At 48.8% G+C, this 18,617-nt stretch overlaps 6 protein-coding genes across 6 annotated transcripts; 5 read left to right on the forward strand and 1 right to left on the reverse strand.

Moving 5' to 3' along the window:
* Positions 1–235: 235 nt before the first annotated feature.
* Positions 236–2,378, forward strand: F5B22DRAFT_651066 (major facilitator superfamily transporter; the record flags this gene model as incomplete). The annotated part of the gene is made up of 6 exons (XM_047979406.1): positions 236–354; positions 408–721; positions 852–1,002; positions 1,060–1,309; positions 1,467–1,926; positions 1,981–2,378. 6 exons carry the CDS (start codon positions 236–238, stop codon positions 2,376–2,378), a joined length of 1,692 nt encoding a protein of 563 aa, XP_047826370.1.
* Positions 2,379–3,183: 805 nt separating this feature from the next.
* On the forward strand, positions 3,184–6,015 carry F5B22DRAFT_625362 (Anp1-domain-containing protein). Its single transcript, XM_047976171.1, has 5 exons — positions 3,184–3,751; positions 3,815–4,494; positions 4,545–4,864; positions 4,917–5,012; positions 5,065–6,015. The coding sequence occupies exons 1-5, from the start codon at positions 3,627–3,629 to the stop codon at positions 5,440–5,442; spliced, it is 1,599 nt and encodes a 532-aa protein (XP_047826371.1). The 5' UTR covers positions 3,184–3,626; the 3' UTR covers positions 5,443–6,015.
* A 151-nt stretch (positions 6,016–6,166) lies between these two features.
* On the forward strand, positions 6,167–11,841 carry F5B22DRAFT_625364 (Sec7-domain-containing protein). The gene is made up of 8 exons (XM_047976172.1): positions 6,167–6,917; positions 6,973–9,476; positions 9,524–9,813; positions 9,863–10,214; positions 10,260–10,648; positions 10,704–10,810; positions 10,866–11,248; positions 11,304–11,841. Exons 1-8 carry the CDS (start codon positions 6,443–6,445, stop codon positions 11,592–11,594), a joined length of 4,791 nt encoding a protein of 1,596 aa, XP_047826372.1. The 5' UTR covers positions 6,167–6,442; the 3' UTR covers positions 11,595–11,841.
* Positions 11,842–12,011: 170 nt separating this feature from the next.
* On the forward strand, positions 12,012–13,405 carry F5B22DRAFT_625365 (RNA recognition domain-containing protein). The gene is made up of 3 exons (XM_047976173.1): positions 12,012–12,144; positions 12,227–12,540; positions 12,622–13,405. The coding sequence occupies exons 1-3, from the start codon at positions 12,119–12,121 to the stop codon at positions 13,026–13,028; spliced, it is 747 nt and encodes a 248-aa protein (XP_047826373.1). The 5' UTR covers positions 12,012–12,118; the 3' UTR covers positions 13,029–13,405.
* On the reverse strand, positions 13,406–15,197 carry F5B22DRAFT_625368 (vacuolar ATP synthase subunit D). The gene is made up of 7 exons (XM_047976174.1): positions 14,945–15,197; positions 14,774–14,886; positions 14,704–14,714; positions 14,273–14,647; positions 14,210–14,219; positions 14,118–14,158; positions 13,406–14,068 (listed from the first exon to the last, which is right to left on the reverse strand). The coding sequence occupies exons 1-7, from the start codon at positions 14,957–14,959 to the stop codon at positions 13,845–13,847; spliced, it is 789 nt and encodes a 262-aa protein (XP_047826374.1). The 5' UTR covers positions 14,960–15,197; the 3' UTR covers positions 13,406–13,844.
* A 407-nt stretch (positions 15,198–15,604) lies between these two features.
* F5B22DRAFT_651071 (TPR-like protein) lies at positions 15,605–18,234 on the forward strand (the record flags this gene model as incomplete). The annotated part of the gene is made up of 3 exons (XM_047979407.1): positions 15,605–15,667; positions 15,754–15,924; positions 15,985–18,234. The coding sequence occupies 3 exons, from the start codon at positions 15,605–15,607 to the stop codon at positions 18,232–18,234; spliced, it is 2,484 nt and encodes an 827-aa protein (XP_047826375.1).
* Positions 18,235–18,617: the final 383 nt, after the last annotated feature.

Genomic DNA, 18,617 nt, shown 5'->3' on the forward strand with positions numbered 1-18,617 from the left:
TGGGAAATTCGCACTCGGATTCTCTTTGTTCGTTGAATGCGGTATTATCGATTTGGCCCGACCCGGGCCCGACCACCACCTACCTACATATATGTCTTACTACCAAACTATCCAGACCGTGAATATACGACATATGCGACGCTGTGCCACGTTTCTTGCAAAGTTAGTCCTAGTTACCAAACCATTTTATGAAGCGGATATCAGCTCTTTCTCATTCTCTTTCCACATTGAAGCCATGACCGTAGTATCTAGCGAAAAGAGGAAAAAGGAACCGCCAATTTTGGATCCCAACTCGTTGTCGAGTATTCGCCATGAAGAAATCCCCACGGCGCGTTTAGTGCTTCTTTGTCTCGGGTTAGTTATGCTGCCGAACTTCTGTCTTATTTGTAGTGCTGATGCGTAATTAGCCTTTCGACAGGGCTCTTCCTTAGCTTTCTAGACAGCTCAATAGTGGCGACTAGCCTCTTCACGATTGGAACGGAGTTTGACGATCTGCAAAGAGTAAACTGGGTGGCATTGGCCTATACATTATCGTATCTGGGATGTGCCGTCTTCCTCGCTCGAATTTCCGATGTGATTGGGCGACGCGATGCATTCTTAATATCATACGTAATCTTCATAGGCTTTTCGCTGGGATGCGGGTTTGCACAAAACTTGCAACAACTCATTGCATTTCGAGCGATCCAGGGGCTCGGTGGATCAGGCCTGTATTCCATTACCAGTATGCATTCTATCGTTTTTCTTCATTCTAGGAAGGTTCTGGCTTCGGGAACACCTGTATGATACTGAGGGTCTTGACAATAAGCCTTATCCCCATTCAAGGAACGATTTTAACAATTGGATTATTGCAGTGATAATTCTTCCAGAGATCTCACCTCCCAGGCTCCTACAAGCCCTTGCTGGCATTATTGGAATCATCATAACCATCTCTAGTGTGTTGGGTCCTGTACTTGGTGGTATCTTGACGAATTACGTGAGCTGGCGGTGGATCTTCTTTATTAAGTAAGTATACAATATGAATACGAATGACAGCTGCGACAACATACTAACAAATTCCAGTGGGCCTATTGGTGCAGCTTCTTTTCTGTTGTTTCTTATCACATGGCCGAACCCTCGATATCTGCCTAACAATCTCGAAAAGCGATCGTGGAGAGAGCTGGACTACTTTGGATCCTCCTTGTTCGTCGCAGCAGCTGTTCTTATTGTATTCCCGTTCCAGAATGCCAGCAACGCTACTGATCAGTGGCATGAAGCGATATTTTGGGCACCGCTCACCATTGGGTTGGTTGCGTTTTTGGGAGTATTCGCTGTACGCCACCCCACGGATTATTTCTTCTTGTCTTCTGGTCCCTCGTGGTGGAGAATAATACTTGATGGGGCGGCGAGCATGTCTCGGAAGCATTCAGAGCATCTTTTATGGCCCAATTCACCTGACAAAGTGATTTACTGATCTTGGCGAACTATAGTGGTCCCTCTTTGTAGACAGGCGGTGGGGAGACAACGTCGCCGCGGCTCTTCCTATGAACCTTCTTCGTGATAGAGTATATGCCTCGGCCGTTCTGAATACCCTGTTCCTGGGGTTTCCTTACATCCTGGTCATCTACGTCTTTCCGCTTCGCTGTCAGGTTGTCAATGGAAAAGATGCCTTGGTAGCAGGGGTGATGCTACTCCCAATGCTAGGATCCAGCGCGATAGGTTCAGTCATATCTGGCAAGGTCAATGGGAAGGAAGACCGTAGCTGTGAGACGCTGATCGTAGCGACGAGTTTCATGATTTTAGGTTGTGGACTTCTCACAACAGTCTCTGGCTCAGTTAGTCTTGAAGCCAAAGCTCTGGGTTTTCTGGTGTTCGTTGGCCTTGGTTTTGGCCTATCCGTATCAACAACCACCATGCTTGCAGCATTGAGATCATCGATACGGGATCACGGTGAGTTCCTAAGCCACCCAAGATGCGAAATGGCAAGGGCTAACTCAGTATCAGCATCAGCACAGGGCATTGTAGCTCAAGTGCGAGTGTTTGGGGGCAGTCTTGGCATTGCGGCATCTTCTGCAATTCTAGGGATGTCACTGCGCGCTCAAGTAGGCGGATCGGTGACGTCGCAACAGATTTCCTCAGTTGAGGGTGGCGGCGGTGACAATTTGGCACCAAACGACCTTGCTGCGATTAGAAGAGCATATGCCGAAGCATTTCGCGAGGACATGCGAGTGTGCACGATTATTTCAGGCATCGCACTAATATGGGCTTTGGGTACTTACAGTCGCAAGCGGCTCAATCGCAGTCAACAACGAGAACAGCGTGTTAGAGACGAGGCTGAACGAAGGAAGACCGTGGCGGCGGCTGAAAGTCCGCAGCGGGACAGTGAATTGAACCACTCATGAACTGGCTATGACATCGAGATTCAGAGGCAGAAAACGAGACGGCTTTGAATTCTTTGGAACTTTGGGTATGGTCTGAGTGTATTGAGGTCAGCTTCCGGCGGCCTTCACATTGATTGGATGGATGGATAGATACCTGATGTATACTTACCTATATATTGGAAGGCATGCTTACGAATCAGGAGATGACGGAAGAGGAGACCGGACTGTGCTTCCATATTACCATCGTGAAAGAGCCATGCTTCTGACGAATGCCTCGGGCTTGAGAGCTCGAAACTGCCATCTAGATCCAAACAATACCACACAAGAAGTTGGCTAAGCATGTAGATTGGCCCCAATTGATCTGTCAGTCCAGTTGTGCCGAAGATAAGCTGCCGTTCCAAATACACATTACCTATCATACTCATAAGCAAGCACGTAGGGTATACCTAGTAGGTATCTACCGCATGTAGATACTTTTTGAGAAAGTACATGCCTCTTTTCTCAGCAAAAGTCGGGCGACATATGGGAGGTCCGCCGAAGGTGGTGCGGGTCGGTGTCATTTATTTATTAAAATACCTACCTACCTACCTACCACTTGTCCAGAGCTACATGTAGATACCTATCTCTGGGCCATCCGCGGCTCCTGCTAGGTACTTACCTCGTACATGTACTGTAAGTACCTACCTACATAAGGTACCGGTATGTAGGTATGGAAGCGGGCCTGACAGAAGCTGCGGGCTCTGCTGCGGGTGACTGGGGGACTCGGGGGACTAAAGGCTGAAACGCCAGCCCGTCGTCATCAGTGGGCCCAGCGGCATTGTTATGGCCCATATGATAGCCAGTTATAGGGTCTTTATAGGGATGCCAAGAGCCCAAACTGGCCTGAATTTCAAGATCAATTGAACCTCTAATTAATCTACTTCCTACCTCTGAGAAGGCAGATAGTGATCATCGTCCAAACTCAATGAAATACAACGCCTTTTCATCCTATGCACAGCGGCCCTCTTTCGACGACGACGACGACGCCGACGACGTCTTCACTCTTCACTACTTCTAACCCCGACCCACTCGAAGTCTTTAGTTGAGAACCAGTTTGCTTTGGATTGTCCATGACGGCTTGGTGAACCCGGTTGCAAAGGGGCCGAGGTCTCTCCTGATAGGTGGCTTCTGGCGCGCGCGTCTCTTATTCTCAATATCCTCCTCAGCTCGGGGACCAACATTCGTCTCTGCCATTCCCCGTCGGCCGCGCACGACCTTCGAGCGGTGCCCATGTCACAATCTACGCTTCCCTCGTATGCGGTTCCCGCAAACTCTAAAGTGATGTCCCGGCATCACCCCGGAGTTTCTAATGGCTATCCGCGGGACCAGCACGACTTTGACTTCGCGCCCCACAGGTGAGCATTTATCACTCTAAATATCTTTGATTTACTACTCCCTGACTTGGATACCATGCTTAGTTTCCTGCCCCGTGCGACTCCCGCGGCCCGACGTCGAAGGAAGTTGATGACAAGACTGGGTATAATCATTGTAGCGGCGCTTCTCTTTGGCCTCTTTGTTTGGCCTGGAGACTTCTCCCTGACATCCGTGTTCTCGCTTGGTCTGGTCGGCTCGGCAAGCGAAGTTCTCATGGATACTGTTCGTTACTACGACCTCTCCAATGTTCAAGGGACTGCCCGCGGCTGGGAAAGGGAGGAGCGCATCCTACTCTGTGTTCCCCTGAGGGATGCCGAACCCCATATTCCAATGATGTTCTCACATCTTCGCAATCTAACCTACCCACACCACCTCATGGACCTCGCCTTCCTGGTCTCTGACTCGAAGGACAGGACGTTAGAGCTTCTTGTCGAAATGTTGGAAGAGCTTCAGGCCCATGAGGATCCGAAACAACCATATGGCGAGATATCTATTATTGAGAAAGATTTCGGTCAAAAAGTCAATCAGGACGTTGAGAGTCGTCATGGATTTGCTGCTCAAGCAAGCCGTCGGAAGCTCATGGCACAGGCACGGAATTGGCTGCTAAGCGCTACTCTGCGCCCATATCACTCCTGGGTGTATTGGCGGGACGTTGACGTTGAAACAGCACCGTTTACCATCGTCGAGGATCTTATGCGTCACAACAAGGATGTTATTGTCCCCAGTAAGCACGCCCATAATTGTATTTCTTGACTTTACCTGACATTTCTACAGATGTGTGGCGACCGCTTCCCGATTGGCTCGGCGGGGAGCAGCCGTATGATCTGAATTCTTGGCAAGAATCAGACACCGCATTAGCTCTTGCTGAAACACTCGATGAAGATGCCGTTATTGTGGAAGGCTATGCTGAGTATGCGACCTGGCGTCCTCACTTGGCGTACCTGCGCGACCCCTACGGCGACCCGGATATGGAGATGGAGATTGATGGAGTTGGGGGCGTGAGCATCTTGGCCAAGGCACGAGTCTTTAGATCTGGTGTGCACTTTCCAGCTTTTAGCTTTGAGAGGCATGCTGAGACTGAAGGGTTTGGCAAGGTCAGGTTCAAGAGCCATTTTAAAGCTGATTGATTGCTAATAGAGTTAACAGATGGCCAAACGCATGCAATTTTCTGTTGTTGGCCTTCCCCATTATACCATATGGCATTTATACGAGCCCAGTGTTGACGATATAAAGCACATGGAGGTATACATAGCTATTTCTTGACCTCTAAATATACATGCTAATCCGCTGCTAGGAAATGGAGAAGGAGCGGCTTGCCAAGGAAGCCGAAGAACAGGAAAAAGCCGAGAAAGAAAAGAAGATCAAGGAGCAGTTCAGTGATACTAACAACCAGTGGGAGAAAGACAAGTCCGATATTCAGAACATTGCGAAGCAAGCTTCAGCAGATAAAAAGGCAGGATCCAAAAAGAAGAGTAAGCCTACGACTGAGGAAACCGATCAAGATGACAGGGTTGATGTGGATGAGGTGGACGAAACAGATAGCGTGGACGAGGACGACTTATTATCAGAGGAGAAAACTGGGAGATCGAAGAAAGGAGATATCGAGGACAATTCCAAGGTTATGGGCTCCAAGAAGAAGACGGGCAAGCCGGCCAGAAAAGGGGCGCAATAGTATACAGGTAATCTTGGGGGGTGTTATGGGTGTTACGCATTTGATTGTTCTCATTATTCCGGATGGCGTAGTGACAACATGGTACTCGCATTGGGAGTGAAAGAGAAAAGAGCCGAGCTTAAGGTCGTCTGTATAACAAGCGGACATCAGGGATGGCCATAGGCCACGGCGTTCGGTGCTATTCTCTCTCTAGACATGATTACGAAGCATAGGATACCGAGCATAGCAGTAACTAGGTAGATGCTGCTCCTTATTCACTGTATAGCCATATTATCTACTTGATATCGCGGCATTTACATGTATTATTTTCTGAGAGGGCTGGAAATATTTTGCGGTTACCCACCATCCTTGACCACACAGGCTGCTGGTACCTGATACCTTAAGTAGGCTGAGGATTCGTCATATTGTGCACGTATAATCAGCCTATACTTGATCAACCTTCACAAGGATTACCTGCATTTCAGTGTATTAGTAGATATACAGAAATACATGTATCAACTAACAAAAGTGTCCGATGTCTAATAGCTGTAAGCAGGTATATGCCTATGGTACATATACTGTACAGTAAAGCTGTCTGATGAAGTTTGCCGCCACGCTGGCTACAACGCAAGAATTGACAGGGGTTTATACGCACTGAAGGTTAAGGCAAGCTTAGGTAAGATGTAGGTACCCACCTAGACTTATGTACTGAGTCGAGTCCCTACCTAAGTTTATACGTGACCTACCTACCAAATCTACGGTGCCTTGAGCGTGCATCTGTGTAGTGTACAATTAATCTCAAGTTGTAGACAACCAATGCGACACACCACGACGGGCACTTAGGACATCTGTTGAACCTTTAAAGAGCCCAGATTATCAAAAATTCCTATATTTACCGTTCAAGTCGCTGCATCCATCGTACCTGCCGAACCTGACGCCAATTCTATCGAGACGCCTGACTACCAAGTCTCGACCAGCGAATCTAGTCTCGCCTAATAAAGCTGCCGCCGCGTGGGCGAGAATGAGTCAAGATGCGCAAAGCGATGCCAGAATGGACACAGCGCTCACGGCAGCTCGAGAAAGCTCTGAGCTTCCGCGTCCAAGCACGTCTACCCGTCCCGTATTGAGCGCCGATCTCCGCTCTTCCGACACGCAGTACAGAAGTCGACCGGTATCCGTGGCTGTCGATCCGGTTTCGTTGGTTATATCTGAATGTATATCAGTCACGTCGGTTATGCGTAAACATGCTCGGTGGGCAGGCTCCTCCGTGTCCTCCATCCTTGGCGGGAACCCGAATCCCGTACAGCTCGGTCCCCCCAGTCCATTGCTGCGCCCAGGGAGCAGAGGCTCTGCTGCAGGCTTGGGTGCAGATGGGACGCAGGACTTTGGTGTCGCAAATAGGTGGGGATTGCGAGGCAAGAAGGGAAAGAGCATGCAAGACAACCCACTCATGGCAGGCTTTGGACGACTGCGTCACGAGCTGTCAAGCTGCAAAGGTAACGCGGTCCTATCTGAATACCCAGCTATGATAAAATAACTGACGAAGCCTAGATATACATGAATTCGATGCCCCAGCCCTGCTCAGCCCGTTTCTTCAGGTCATACAAGCCTCCTCGACATCCGCTCCTATCACAATTCTCGCTCTGAAGGCCATACGGAAGTTCCTCTCATATGGCTTTATCAGCCCGGATTCACCGCGTTTCCCACTCGCCATGCAGTCGCTGTCAACTGCCATCACCCATTGCCGATTCGAAGCTAGTGACTCGGCGCAGGACGAGGTTGTCTTATTGATGATATTACACCTAATGGAGGATATGCTTTCCGGCCCAGGGGGTGCATTGCTCAGCGATGAGAGCGTCTGTGAAATGATGGAAACTGGGTTGACTATGTGTTGCCAGTCAAGGCTGTCAGAGCTTCTCAGGAGGACGGCTGAGGCTGCTATGGTTCGAATGTGTCAAATTATCTTCGAACACCTTAAACATCTCGAAGTCCAAGCTGGCGATGATTTGGGGGTACTCGACAACCAGGCCAATGGCGATACAGAAGCCCTTAGGATGGTGCCGTCTACTAATGGTAACGATGTAATTGCCTCCTCCGATGCACCCCAGAGTGAAGAACGGACATCCTCGAGCACCGAGATCTCAAACAATGATGCAGAGACTGGCTCCGCCTCTGCGTCCTCGGATGCGCCAGATTCGCTCGAAATTAAACCGTATTCTCTGCCATCAATGAAAGAATTATTCAGGGTCCTGGTAGATCTCCTCGACCCTCATGACAAACAACAAGGAGATACCATGAGAGTAATGGCATTGCGCATTATACATGTTGCGCTCGAAGTCGCAGGACCATCCATTGCACGTCACCCGGCGTTAGCCGTAGTAGCAGAAGACCGCCTATGCCAACATCTATTCCAGCTCGTCCGGTCAGATAACATGGCAATCTTGCAAGAGTCGCTCATTGTCGCAGGCACCTTGTTGGAAACATGTCGAGGTGTCTTGAAACTGCAGCAGGAGCTTTTTCTCTCCTATCTAGTTGCCTGCTTGCACCCACCGGTCGAGATTCCATGGGAACCAAACATTGACCCCTCGCTATATGATGGCATACCACAACGTCCAAGCGGCGCTAAGCCTCCAGCCTCACCTGCAGGCGGTAGCTCGAGGGCAGCGACACCTGTGCCGGTTAGGGATCGGCAGAAACTTGGTATGGAGGGTGGAACGCGCAAACCTGATGCTCGCCAAGCTATGGTTGAAAGCGTAAGTGCTCTGGCTCGCATGCCTTCTTTTCTTGTTGAGCTTTTTGTCAATTACGATTGTGACGCCAATCGGGTAAATCTCTGCGAAGACATGATTGGCTTGTTATCAAGGAGTGCCCTACCAGACTCGGCGACATGGAGCACAACAAGTGTTCCTCCACTGTGCCTAGATGCGCTTTTGGGTCATGTACAATGCATAGCAGATCGCCTCGAGGACCAGCCAATTGTAGAAGGGCTTCCAGACCGAGCAGAGCTAAGAGAGCAACGACGCCGCAAGAAGATTATTGTCAAAGGCGCAACGAAGTTCAACGAGAAACCGAAGGAGGGCCTTGGGTACCTTAAGGAGTCAGGCATTATTGATGATAATCCTGCGTCTGTCGCCAAGTTTTTACGGCAAACTTCGCGAGTTTCCAAAGCAGTAGTAGGCGATTTTCTGTCCAAGAAAGGCAACGATGAATATCTTGAGGCTTTCCTGGATCTCTTTGATTTCTCTGGGAAGCGGATTGATGAGGCGCTACGTCAGTTGTTGGAGAGTTTCCGTCTTCCTGGTGAGTCACCGCTTATCGAGCGAATTGTGACCGCCTTCGCGACGAAGTATCATACCCTCTCCGACGATGTAGCCAATCAAGATGCCGTATTTGTTCTCACATACGCGATCATCATATTGAATGTCGATCAACATAGCCCAAAGATCAAGAAGCGCATGGAACTAGCTGATTTCGCGCGTCAAGTTAGGGGTGTTAATGATGGAAAAGACTTTGCCCCTGAATTCCTTGAGGCTACCTTTGAAGCGATTAGGACTAACGAGATTATCCTTCCGGATGAACATGATAATCAGCATGCATTCGACTATGCCTGGCGGGAACTGCTGCTTAAAACCGAGTCTGCTGGGCCGTTGATACATTGTAACACGAACAACTATGATGCGGATATGTTTGCAGCAACCTGGAAACCCATTGTGTCAACCCTTTCGTACGTGTTCATGTCGGCTACCGATGATGCAGTATTTTCTCGAGTAGTCACGGGTTTCGACCAGTGTGCTCAGATTGCAGCGAAGTATGGGATCACCGAAGCGCTAGACCACATTATTCAAAACCTCAGTTACATGACGACTCTCGATAATGAAGATCTCTCAAACACTCTACTCAACACAGAGGTCAAGGTCTCAGACGACAGTGACAGTATTATGGTCAGCGAACTAGCCGTTAAGCTCGGCAGAGACTTCAAGGCCCAGCTCGCCACTCTTGTCTTATTTCGTGTAGTAAAAGGAAGCGAGTCAATTATTAAAGCTGGCTGGGAACATGTGAGTCTATGCGACTTTGTTACGCGGCTTGTACTGACTTCTCGTAGATCGTGAGGATATGGCTTAAGCTATTTGTGAATTCACTAATCCCATCCTTCTACAACAGAAGTTATACAAATCTAAAACTACCCAAAATCCCAGTCCACACACCTTCGCAAGTCATCGATCGTGCGGCAAAAGCTGCCGACACTGGCCTATTTTCCGCTTTGTCATCCTACATCTCGAGCTATGCGGCTGATGACCCGCCAGAGCCTTCAGCCGAGGAGGTGGAGAGTTCTTTGAGCACAGCTGACTGCATCAAGGCTTGCCATCTGGAGGATATTTTTGCTAATATCTCGTAAGGACTTTCCATCCGTCATCAGTCTGCTCTCGCTAACCAGAATTAGGAACCTTCCTATTAGTGCGCTCGCACGATTGATGGAAGCACTGTTGGCACAAGTTCCAGATGATGAAAATTCAACTGTACCGGCCATAATTGTCAAAGCTGAAAGCGTACCTTCCTCCCCAGCAAGTGCAGGAAATAAGAGCGCCCATAGGAAGCCAAACTACGACCCAGCCGTTGTGTACATCTTGGAATTCTGTACAGTCCTAGCTCTCAGGACCCCCGAGACGATAGAGTCTCTCGGTAAACACGTTGCGGATGTTTTGCAGACACTCCTCCGTAATTCTAGTCGATACCACTCTGCGCTCGTTTCTCGAGCCGCCTACTATCAATTCAACATACTAAAAGCTAGTTATGTGAGTAATCTTGAAACACTGCAGACTTCATTTCTGACAGATCAGGAACACGACTTCGTCCGCGCCCCTGTATTGCTGCATACGATATCCAGCTTTCCCAGGGAGATGCTGACGAAAACATCTCAACTTGTCTTGCAAGGTCTTAAAGTTTGTATTGACCAGCCTGGGCCGCTTCGTAGCGAAATCATGACGTCTCCCGATTTCTGGCTGATATTGCGCACACTGGCTGGAAACCCCAATTCATCGCCGACGGTCTTCGATATTTTAGAAGGGGGGGTTTCGGGTTCGCCGTCAGCGATCATCGCAGACAACTATGAAGCTGCGATTGCACTTCTTAATGAGTATGCGACTGCAGCTCAGATTGGGGCAGCCGAAGAACAAAAGGGAGAAAGACGCCAAAGAAATGCACGACCAGCCAAGAAAGAAGTGGCGAGGTGCGTACTTTGCTAATCTCTTGCTGGCCATAGTCTGACTTACACTTTTCCTTAGCGAGAACGCGGTTGTCTTACGTGGTGTGAAATCTGTCAATCTCATATCAAGCATGACAGGACGAATACCACATTTGATGAAGCAGTCGCATCTCGAAAACAGTGAAGGTATTCCAAGCTAGTTTTTCCCATTGACATCTTAGTAGAGCTAATATCGTCATAGCCTGGTCCGCCTATTGGCTTCCAATCTTCCAGGCACTTACCACTCAATGCACCAACCCTTGTAGAGAAGTGCGTCAACTAGCCTTCTCGTCATTGCAGAGATCGCTTCTATCTCCAGAACTCACCTGCAGTGACCACAAGGAGTGGACAGCCATTTTCGGGGAAGTCTTGTTTCCATTAATCCACAAACTGTTGAAGCCAGAGGTCTATTCTTCAGACCGTGATGGCATGAGCGAGACAAGAGTGCAAGCCGCTTCTCTTCTTTGCAAAACCTTTTTGCAATATCTAGTGCTGCTATCTAAATGGGACGGAATGTTGGATCTTTGGCTACAAATCATCGACATAATGGATAGACTTATGAATAGTGGACAAGGAGATAGCCTAGTAAGTTCTACTAGACAAGGATGGCATGTTTCGCCTGCTAACCGAATTTTGTTAGGAGGAAGCTGTGCCTGAAAACCTCAAGAATGTGCTTCTGTTCATGTCTAGCAGTGGGTATCTTGTACCTCCAAGCAAAGACCCGTCGCAAGAGACTCTGTGGGTAGAGACATGGAAACGTATAGATCGGTTTCTTCCCGAGCTGCGGAAAGATTTATCGTTAGAGTGTGAGGAAGAAACTGCAATACCGGAACAATCAACAGCAAAGCCTGACGAAGTAGGTGAAGAACAAGCTCCTGCGCCTGAGGTCGAGCCGAAAGAGAAAGCAGCAAATGAAGAGGAGGAGCAGTGATCGAATGGTACGAAGAAAGGGATACCAGAAGTTGAGTTGTGGTTTGGGAATATAACGGTCTTCGCCTTGAGCCAAGACCTGGTGAACAGACTAGGTACCGGTATAATAGACTGCATCGAAGAGCAGCGTTAATTAAACAGGGGCTCAAAATACGATTCCAAAGCATACACATAGGCGTATCTAATTATATATATCCAAAGATGGATAAAAGATAGTTCCAGTAAACAAAGCTAGATCTGAATTGGGGTTTTACTCTCGTCCTTGAATGTGCCTTGCCTGGTAATACAGCAAACATGTGGTTATCAGTGTTTTATGGGTACGAATCGGTACATTAGGTAGGTACACAGTGACCGGCTGTCTCCACAGTATTTACTTTAATAATACCTACATATCCATACTTAAGTAGGTACCTAGGTATGAAAGCCAACCTCTCACAACACAACTATAAGAAAGCATTGCCTTACTGTAACTAGACACAAAAGAAAAAGGGCCATTCAAATATCCAACAGAATACTTTAGGGAATATGGCATCCAGTCCGCCCATTGCCACGTATGTGTCATTGCACTCCGACACATATCGTCCCTGGCTTTGTCGCTGGTCACGAGTTAGCTAACCACAAAGGTAAAAACAGTGTTTACGTGCGCAACCTAGAAGAGCGCGTGAAGCCCGAGGCACTGAAAGAAGCCCTTACTACCGTGTTCTCCGAGTATGGGAACATTATCGACATCGTCGCTAAGACGAACCTGAAGGCGAAGGGCCAGGCCTTCATCGTCTTCGACAAGCCTGAGTCAGCCCACCAAGCCATATTAGAGGTCCAAGGCTTCGAGCTTTTCGATAAACCCATGCAGCTTGCTCTCGCCCGTACGCGCAGCGACGCGACCGTCTCCAGCACAGGAAATAAGGAAGAGTTCGAGCTGCATCAGCGAAGGCGGCTCGCTGAAAAGGGTGCGTACCTGTCTACTGTACCGCTTTCGTCATGGATTTGGAGAGCTGAATATCGCTAACACCGCGCGTGCAAAACTACAGACAAGAGAAAGGCAGCCGAAGCGGCGGAAGACCAGAAGCGGCTCAAGCGCCCTGGCGCCGTCGCCCCATCCGCCGAAGCCAATCGCCCCGCGAAGACGGCACGCGGCACAGGTCTCAAGCCGACCGGCGGTGCAGCGGCCAACGCTGTCGTGCCAGACGAGTACCTACCCCCGAACAAGATCCTCTTCGTGCAGAACCTACCCGACGACTACGACATCGAAGCTCTCACTGGTATCTTCGGCCGCTTCGAGGGCTTTAGGGAAGTGCGTCTCGTGCCTGGTCGCAAGGGTATTGCTTTCATCGAGTACGAGGCCGAGGCTGGCGCTATCACCGCCAAGGAGAACACGGCGGGCATGGCGGTCGGCGATAGCAATAAGTTCATCAAGGTCACTTACCAACGCCAGTAACGTACCTATGTCGTCGCGTGTAAGACTATCAGCGCTTTCATGTTTATGGGTGGGCATGGCGAGCTTGTATAGGCAATTATGCCTCATCCAAAGCAATTATGAAGAGCTTGAGCAAGCTCTTCGAACGGGAATTGATACCATGGTTATGATTTGAGATCGATAGAGACTGTCATGGCCTTGTATGGGGCTTGGTGATACAAATGGGCCTTCATTATATCTCAATGCTCAGTACGTGTAGCCGCAGTACTTACATCTTAAATATTGTCAAGTCAACTGTAAATTTTATCGGGTTAACATGGCCAGGGAGAGACAAGTGGCTATATAAAATAGATAAATATAAAACCCATACGCCATATCTCTTCAGACATATATATATTTCCCTTGTTTCCAATTTGCTTTCCCCTTTCGAGTTGCGTGATATACATTTGTATGTCGGATTATATACTATTAGTTGAAGTACGGTCTCAGCTCAGCAATCTCTGCAGTTTACCTAGTCTCCAAAGACACTACTACCCCCTGCCGATGAAATGGAAGGGCGAATCATGCTTGGTCTACGGTATTACATACACAAAGCTATGACTCACGGTGACAAGTTATGGTACAGCCGGTGACCTACAATGCAAGTGATTTCTGGTTCGGAAAGCGGGTTTTGAGTCCAGTCAGATTTTGTCGATATTAGTTATGAATTGGAATGATTGACCATGATACGCCTGTCCCATAAGTATGTCAATACACGCGTAGAAGCAGACATCCGCTTTGATTCCCTTGGCTATTCCCCACATCAGGGCGCTTGTTTGACGTGTATAATACCGTAATCTAGAAAATGACATCATCGTCTTCGCCTGTTGCTAGCAGATCAGCCGGTGCGGAATCATCTTCTGGTTCGATGTTCTCTTGGCCTGATTTCGCAGCAGCTGCAGCGGCCTTCTTGGCCTTCATTTCGGCGTCCGCAGCCGCAGTATCTCTTTGTTTCTTTCCAGCAACCTTCTTGAGTCTATAGAACTCTTCTCTGTCTAGCTCATCAAGCTCGGAGTTGATATCTGTACAAATTAGTCGGTGCTTTACCCCTTAGTCGGAGACTTAGCGTACATTTGATGGTATTTTCGGTTCTTGGTATAATAACATGCTCACTATAAATCACGTTAGCTAGTGTGCCAGGGCCGACACAGGGGAGCTATTACATGGCATTGACTATTCATGAGGTTAGCTTTAATCGAGGCACATCTCAGGTCGAGTATACTAACCTCTTCGATTCACAACCTTGATCACCTCGTCTAGAATGACGAAAGCAGTCTGCAGACTTGCTAATTCAACAAGTGTCTCTACAGCACGAGCATATGTCTCTCGACACCTCTGAACCTGTTGACCACCCTTTCCCAGACCAGTCAGGCCAAAGTCGTTGTTGCCGTCTGTAAGGTAGCTCTCGAAAGCCGGCAGGAAAACACCGGAGACGTTCTCTTGCTTTGTCCGTAATCTAAAGCGTGCGGACTTTGCGGATTCCTGCACTTGGTAGCCGATATCACCGCCAACGGCATATGTGACCTCGGCGAGGGAGAAAGCAGCGATCTGCATGACGCGACCCATCTTTCGTTTTGCCTCATCGATTCGGCGTGTGATTTCTATATGCCATCAATATTCGGTCGTGGGCCGCGGAGAATGAGATGTAGCGACATACCTCGAAAGCGCCTGTTGGGACAGTATTAGCATACGAGAGCATAGCGAAGGTTTAAGAGATATAGTCGTACTTAGTCAGTGCCTCGCTCTTGCGCTTGAGCAAGCTGTGGCCGGTTTCAGCTCCCTTTAGCTTCGCCTTCATGATACCCAACGACTGTCTTGTCGGGAAGACAGCTTCCCTGTCCTGTGACGACCATTAGTTTGAGTGGAGGTGTTGATAGAAACTCCCGTTCGTGACATACTCCGGCGCCCGACATCCTAGCTCGTTTCTCTCGTCAGCGAGCCTACAGCGATCGTATAGAAGTGAATCGGGAGGGTTCGCAGGGATATATCACAAAAGTGGCAGTGTGAGGTCGGCCGCGTTGAAACGATGGAAGCTTAGAGTTGTCTGGACTGATAACATACGTAGGTTTGTACAGTAGGTAGGAGCTTGGCTAGCTGGCCCGCGGTGATGACCTTCATACAGTGTTTAAACGGCGGGCTCGTCGATGCACTGTATTTACCGTTACCCTTCAGCTCCTGCAGGCTGCAACAGAGAGACTCTAGTAGAGACTACAACAGGGACAACTGCAGAGACTACTGCAGTGACCAATCACCAACCCCACTTAAAAACCACCTGGGAATGTCGCGGTTTATTATTAGTCGACGGTAGATGCCTTGTTAGAGTTTACCTACCCTCTCAATGCCGCGACTGGCCTGGCAGACAGATCGACCATTATCCTGTCCACACCCATCCGTACTGGTGCCCACCATTGGAACGTCCTTTGCCCGGTTCTATTACCGATCTCGATCCTGTTTGCTTCACGATGCGCTGATGTGGTGAGCGCTGCCCGATTCAGCCGTCCTGCGAATTCACGCGAGGACCGTATCTTCGACGACACCGAGCTAGGTGATCCAGCAAGATGCCGCCGAACGGGGTCGCCAATGGCAACCATGCAAGCCGACGCCCAGATCTTGGCCTCGTTGTGAGTAACCACAATCTAATTTTTTCCACGACGGCGCATTATACATTGCGCATCGCACCGGGTCATGCCACTAACAGTGACTACAGGCCGACGAAGACGCCGTTTACGAACAAGACATCATAAGAGATCCCGGCAGTACGAAACCCTGGCTAGCCTACATTCAGTTCAAACTTCAGCATGGCACACTACAAGAGCAAGCCTTCGTTCTCGAGAGGGCTTGCCAGCAGCTCCCGAGGTCTTACAAGCTGTGGAAAATGGTAACGTTGCCGCAGTCTCTTCCGGAGCAATAGTGTTCATAACTTACTGACACTCAGTAGTACCTTCGATTTCGTACGAAACATGTCTCGAAACTCAATGCTGCCGTCTTTGTCGCTGAATACCGGAAGGTCAATGCGCTGTTCGAACGAGCCTTGATTCTTTTGAATAAAATGCCACGTATATGGGAAATGTACCTCAAGTTCTTGCTGCTGCAACCCATTGTCACTCTGACGCGACGGACATTTGATCGAGCATTGCGTGCGCTTCCTATTACACAGCATAACAGAATTTGGGCCATATATCGCCCATTTGCAAATTCTGCTGGGGGCGATACTGCGGTCAAGATATGGCGACGCTATATGCAGATTCATCCTGAAGATGCGGAGGATTTTATTGAACTTTTGACGCAAGTAGGCTTATATACCGAAGCTGTCCAAAAGTATATCGATATTCTCAACAATCCGCGGTTCAACAGCAAACAGAGCAAAGGTCACTATGAGTTGTGGAGTGAAGTGGTCGATTTGCTTGTGGAACATGCTGCAGAAGTTGAGACTGGTCATGAAACTGGTATTGATGTCGAACGAATTATTCGAAGTGGGATCGACCGCTTTGCTGATCAAAGGGGAAAGCTCTGGTGCGGCTTGGCTACATATTGGGCAAGGAGAGGAAGTTTCGAACGTGCAAGAGATATATTCGAAGAGGGCATAACAACTGTCATGACTGTTCGCGACTTCACGCTCATCTTCGACACATATGTGGAGTTTGAAGAGTCGATCATCGGCGCACTCATGGAGATGGCATCTGCACGCGCAGAAGAAGGAATAGCAGACGAAGATGCCGACTTCGACCTCGACATAAGGATGATGCGCTTCGAACAGCTTATGGACCGACGGCCCTTCCTTCTAAATGACGTTTTACTCCGACAAAATCCAAACAACGTCGCGGAATGGGAGAAACGAGTGGCTCTATGGGGTGACAATAAAGTTGAGGTCGTGCAGACATACACCAATGCCATTGCTGCCATCCAACCGAAAAAGGCAGTAGGCCCCTTCCACCAGCTGTGGGCAAACTATGCCAAGTTCTATGAAAAGGGAGGTGACATCCGGAATGCGAGGATCATCATGGAGAAAGCTGTCAAAGTTCCGTTCAAGTCAGTTACCGAGCTTGCTGATATGTGGATTGAATGGGCTGAAATGGAGCTTCGTAACGAGAACTTTGACGAGGCTGTTAAGATCATGGCCAAGGCTGTACAGGCCCCGAAAAGGTCAACGGTAGATTACTATGACGAGACTCTCTCGCCCCAACAGCGGGTGCACAAGAATTGGAAGCTATGGAGCTTCTATGTGGACCTAGTTGAGAGTGTCAGTTCTTTAGAGGAGACGAAAAAGATCTACGAACGGATATTCGAGCTTAGGATTGCCACACCGCAGACCGTAGTCAACTATGCTAACCTGATGGAGGAACATAAGTACTATGAAGAGTGCTTTAAAATATTTGAGAGAGGGCTGGACCATTTCAGCTATCCAGTTGCCTTCGAGCTTTGGAACCTGTATTTGACCAAGGCCGTCGATCGAAAGATTGGGATCGAGCGACTACGCGACCTCTTCGAACAGGCCGTAGAAGAAGTTCCAGAGAAGTTTGCTAAGGTGCTATATCTCATGTATGGTAACCTCGAAGAGGAACGCGGACTCGCGCGGCATGCAATGCGTATCTATGAGAGAGCAACAAGGGCAGTCTCTGATGAGGACCGTGCGGACATGTTCAACTTGTATATCACGAAATCCGCCTCCAACTTTGGACTTCCTTCTACCAGGCCGATCTACGAAAGAGCTATTGCGGCCTTACCCGATGAAGAGGCTCGAGACATGTGTCTAAAATTCGCTGACATGGAGAAACGTCTTGGCGAGATCGATCGCGCTCGTGCTATCTACGGCCACGCTTCACAGTTCTGTGATCCTCGAACCAACCCGGCATTCTGGACCAAGTGGGAGCAGTTCGAAGTCCAGCATGGCAACGAGGATACCTATAAGGAAATGTTACGCATCAAGCGCAGTGTCCAAGCACAATACAATACCGATGTCAATTTCATTGCATCTCAAGCTATTGCGCGCAGTCAGCAGGCCCGCGTGGCAGAGACGAATGGGGACACGGATGTTGGAGATGCCATGGAGCAACTTGAGCGTCAAGCACGCGCCCCGGCAGGTTTTGTGGCCTCGAGCACGGGAATTGCCGGAACACTACCAAAGGAGCAGCCCGCGGTAGCATCGAATCCGGACGCTATTGACATCGATGGCATGGATGACGACTGAAATGAATATACAGATTTTTTTCTTCTTTGTTCCCATATGTACATTTGGCATAATGGCAGGGGGCCTGAACGGGCTGGGGTTAGTAATATTACCCCTTACTATCTCAGACTTTATTTACAATACTTCAGGAATCGCAAGTTTCCACCACTGGGCAGTCTTGATCAAAAATCATGTTCAATGGATATTCTGATCCACTCTAGTACATATTCGTGGTGCAGCATGTGCCATTGACTTTTTATCCTCAATAGCACCAGCTAATCACTACATTAGCGCCCACAGGTCATAGTAACGTACAAGAAGAACTAAACGAATAGTAGTGTTTCATTTCATAGCAGACGTTGTTACAGTCTTAATACAGCCTAAAAGTGAAGCATACGACAGGA

Source organism: Xylaria bambusicola (assembly GCF_022495145.1).
Source record: "Xylaria bambusicola strain CBS 139988 unplaced genomic scaffold F5B22scaffold_62, whole genome shotgun sequence".
NCBI classification, from domain to species: Eukaryota; Fungi; Ascomycota; class Sordariomycetes; order Xylariales; family Xylariaceae; genus Xylaria; species Xylaria bambusicola.

Coding starts and splice junctions, on each gene's coding strand:
- F5B22DRAFT_625362 (XM_047976171.1), top strand. CDS start 3,627: ATGTCACAATCTACGCTTCCCTCGTATGCGGTTCCCGCAAACTCTAAA. Junction 3,752..3,814: donor TTTGACTTCGCGCCCCACAG/GTGAGCATTTAT, acceptor TACCATGCTTAG/TTTCCTGCCCCGTGCGACTC. Junction 4,865..4,916: donor AGACTGAAGGGTTTGGCAAG/GTCAGGTTCAAG, acceptor TAGAGTTAACAG/ATGGCCAAACGCATGCAATT.
- F5B22DRAFT_625364 (XM_047976172.1), top strand. CDS start 6,443: ATGAGTCAAGATGCGCAAAGCGATGCCAGAATGGACACAGCGCTCACG. Junction 6,918..6,972: donor CGAGCTGTCAAGCTGCAAAG/GTAACGCGGTCC, acceptor GACGAAGCCTAG/ATATACATGAATTCGATGCC. Junction 10,215..10,259: donor ACATACTAAAAGCTAGTTAT/GTGAGTAATCTT, acceptor CTGACAGATCAG/GAACACGACTTCGTCCGCGC.
- F5B22DRAFT_625365 (XM_047976173.1), top strand. CDS start 12,119: ATGGCATCCAGTCCGCCCATTGCCAC. Junction 12,145..12,226: donor TCCAGTCCGCCCATTGCCAC/GTATGTGTCATT, acceptor AGGTAAAAACAG/TGTTTACGTGCGCAACCTAG. Junction 12,541..12,621: donor AAGGCGGCTCGCTGAAAAGG/GTGCGTACCTGT, acceptor GCAAAACTACAG/ACAAGAGAAAGGCAGCCGAA.
- F5B22DRAFT_625368 (XM_047976174.1), bottom strand. Junction 14,069..14,117: donor AACCGAAAATACCATCAAAT/GTACGCTAAGTC, acceptor TAATTTGTACAG/ATATCAACTCCGAGCTTGAT.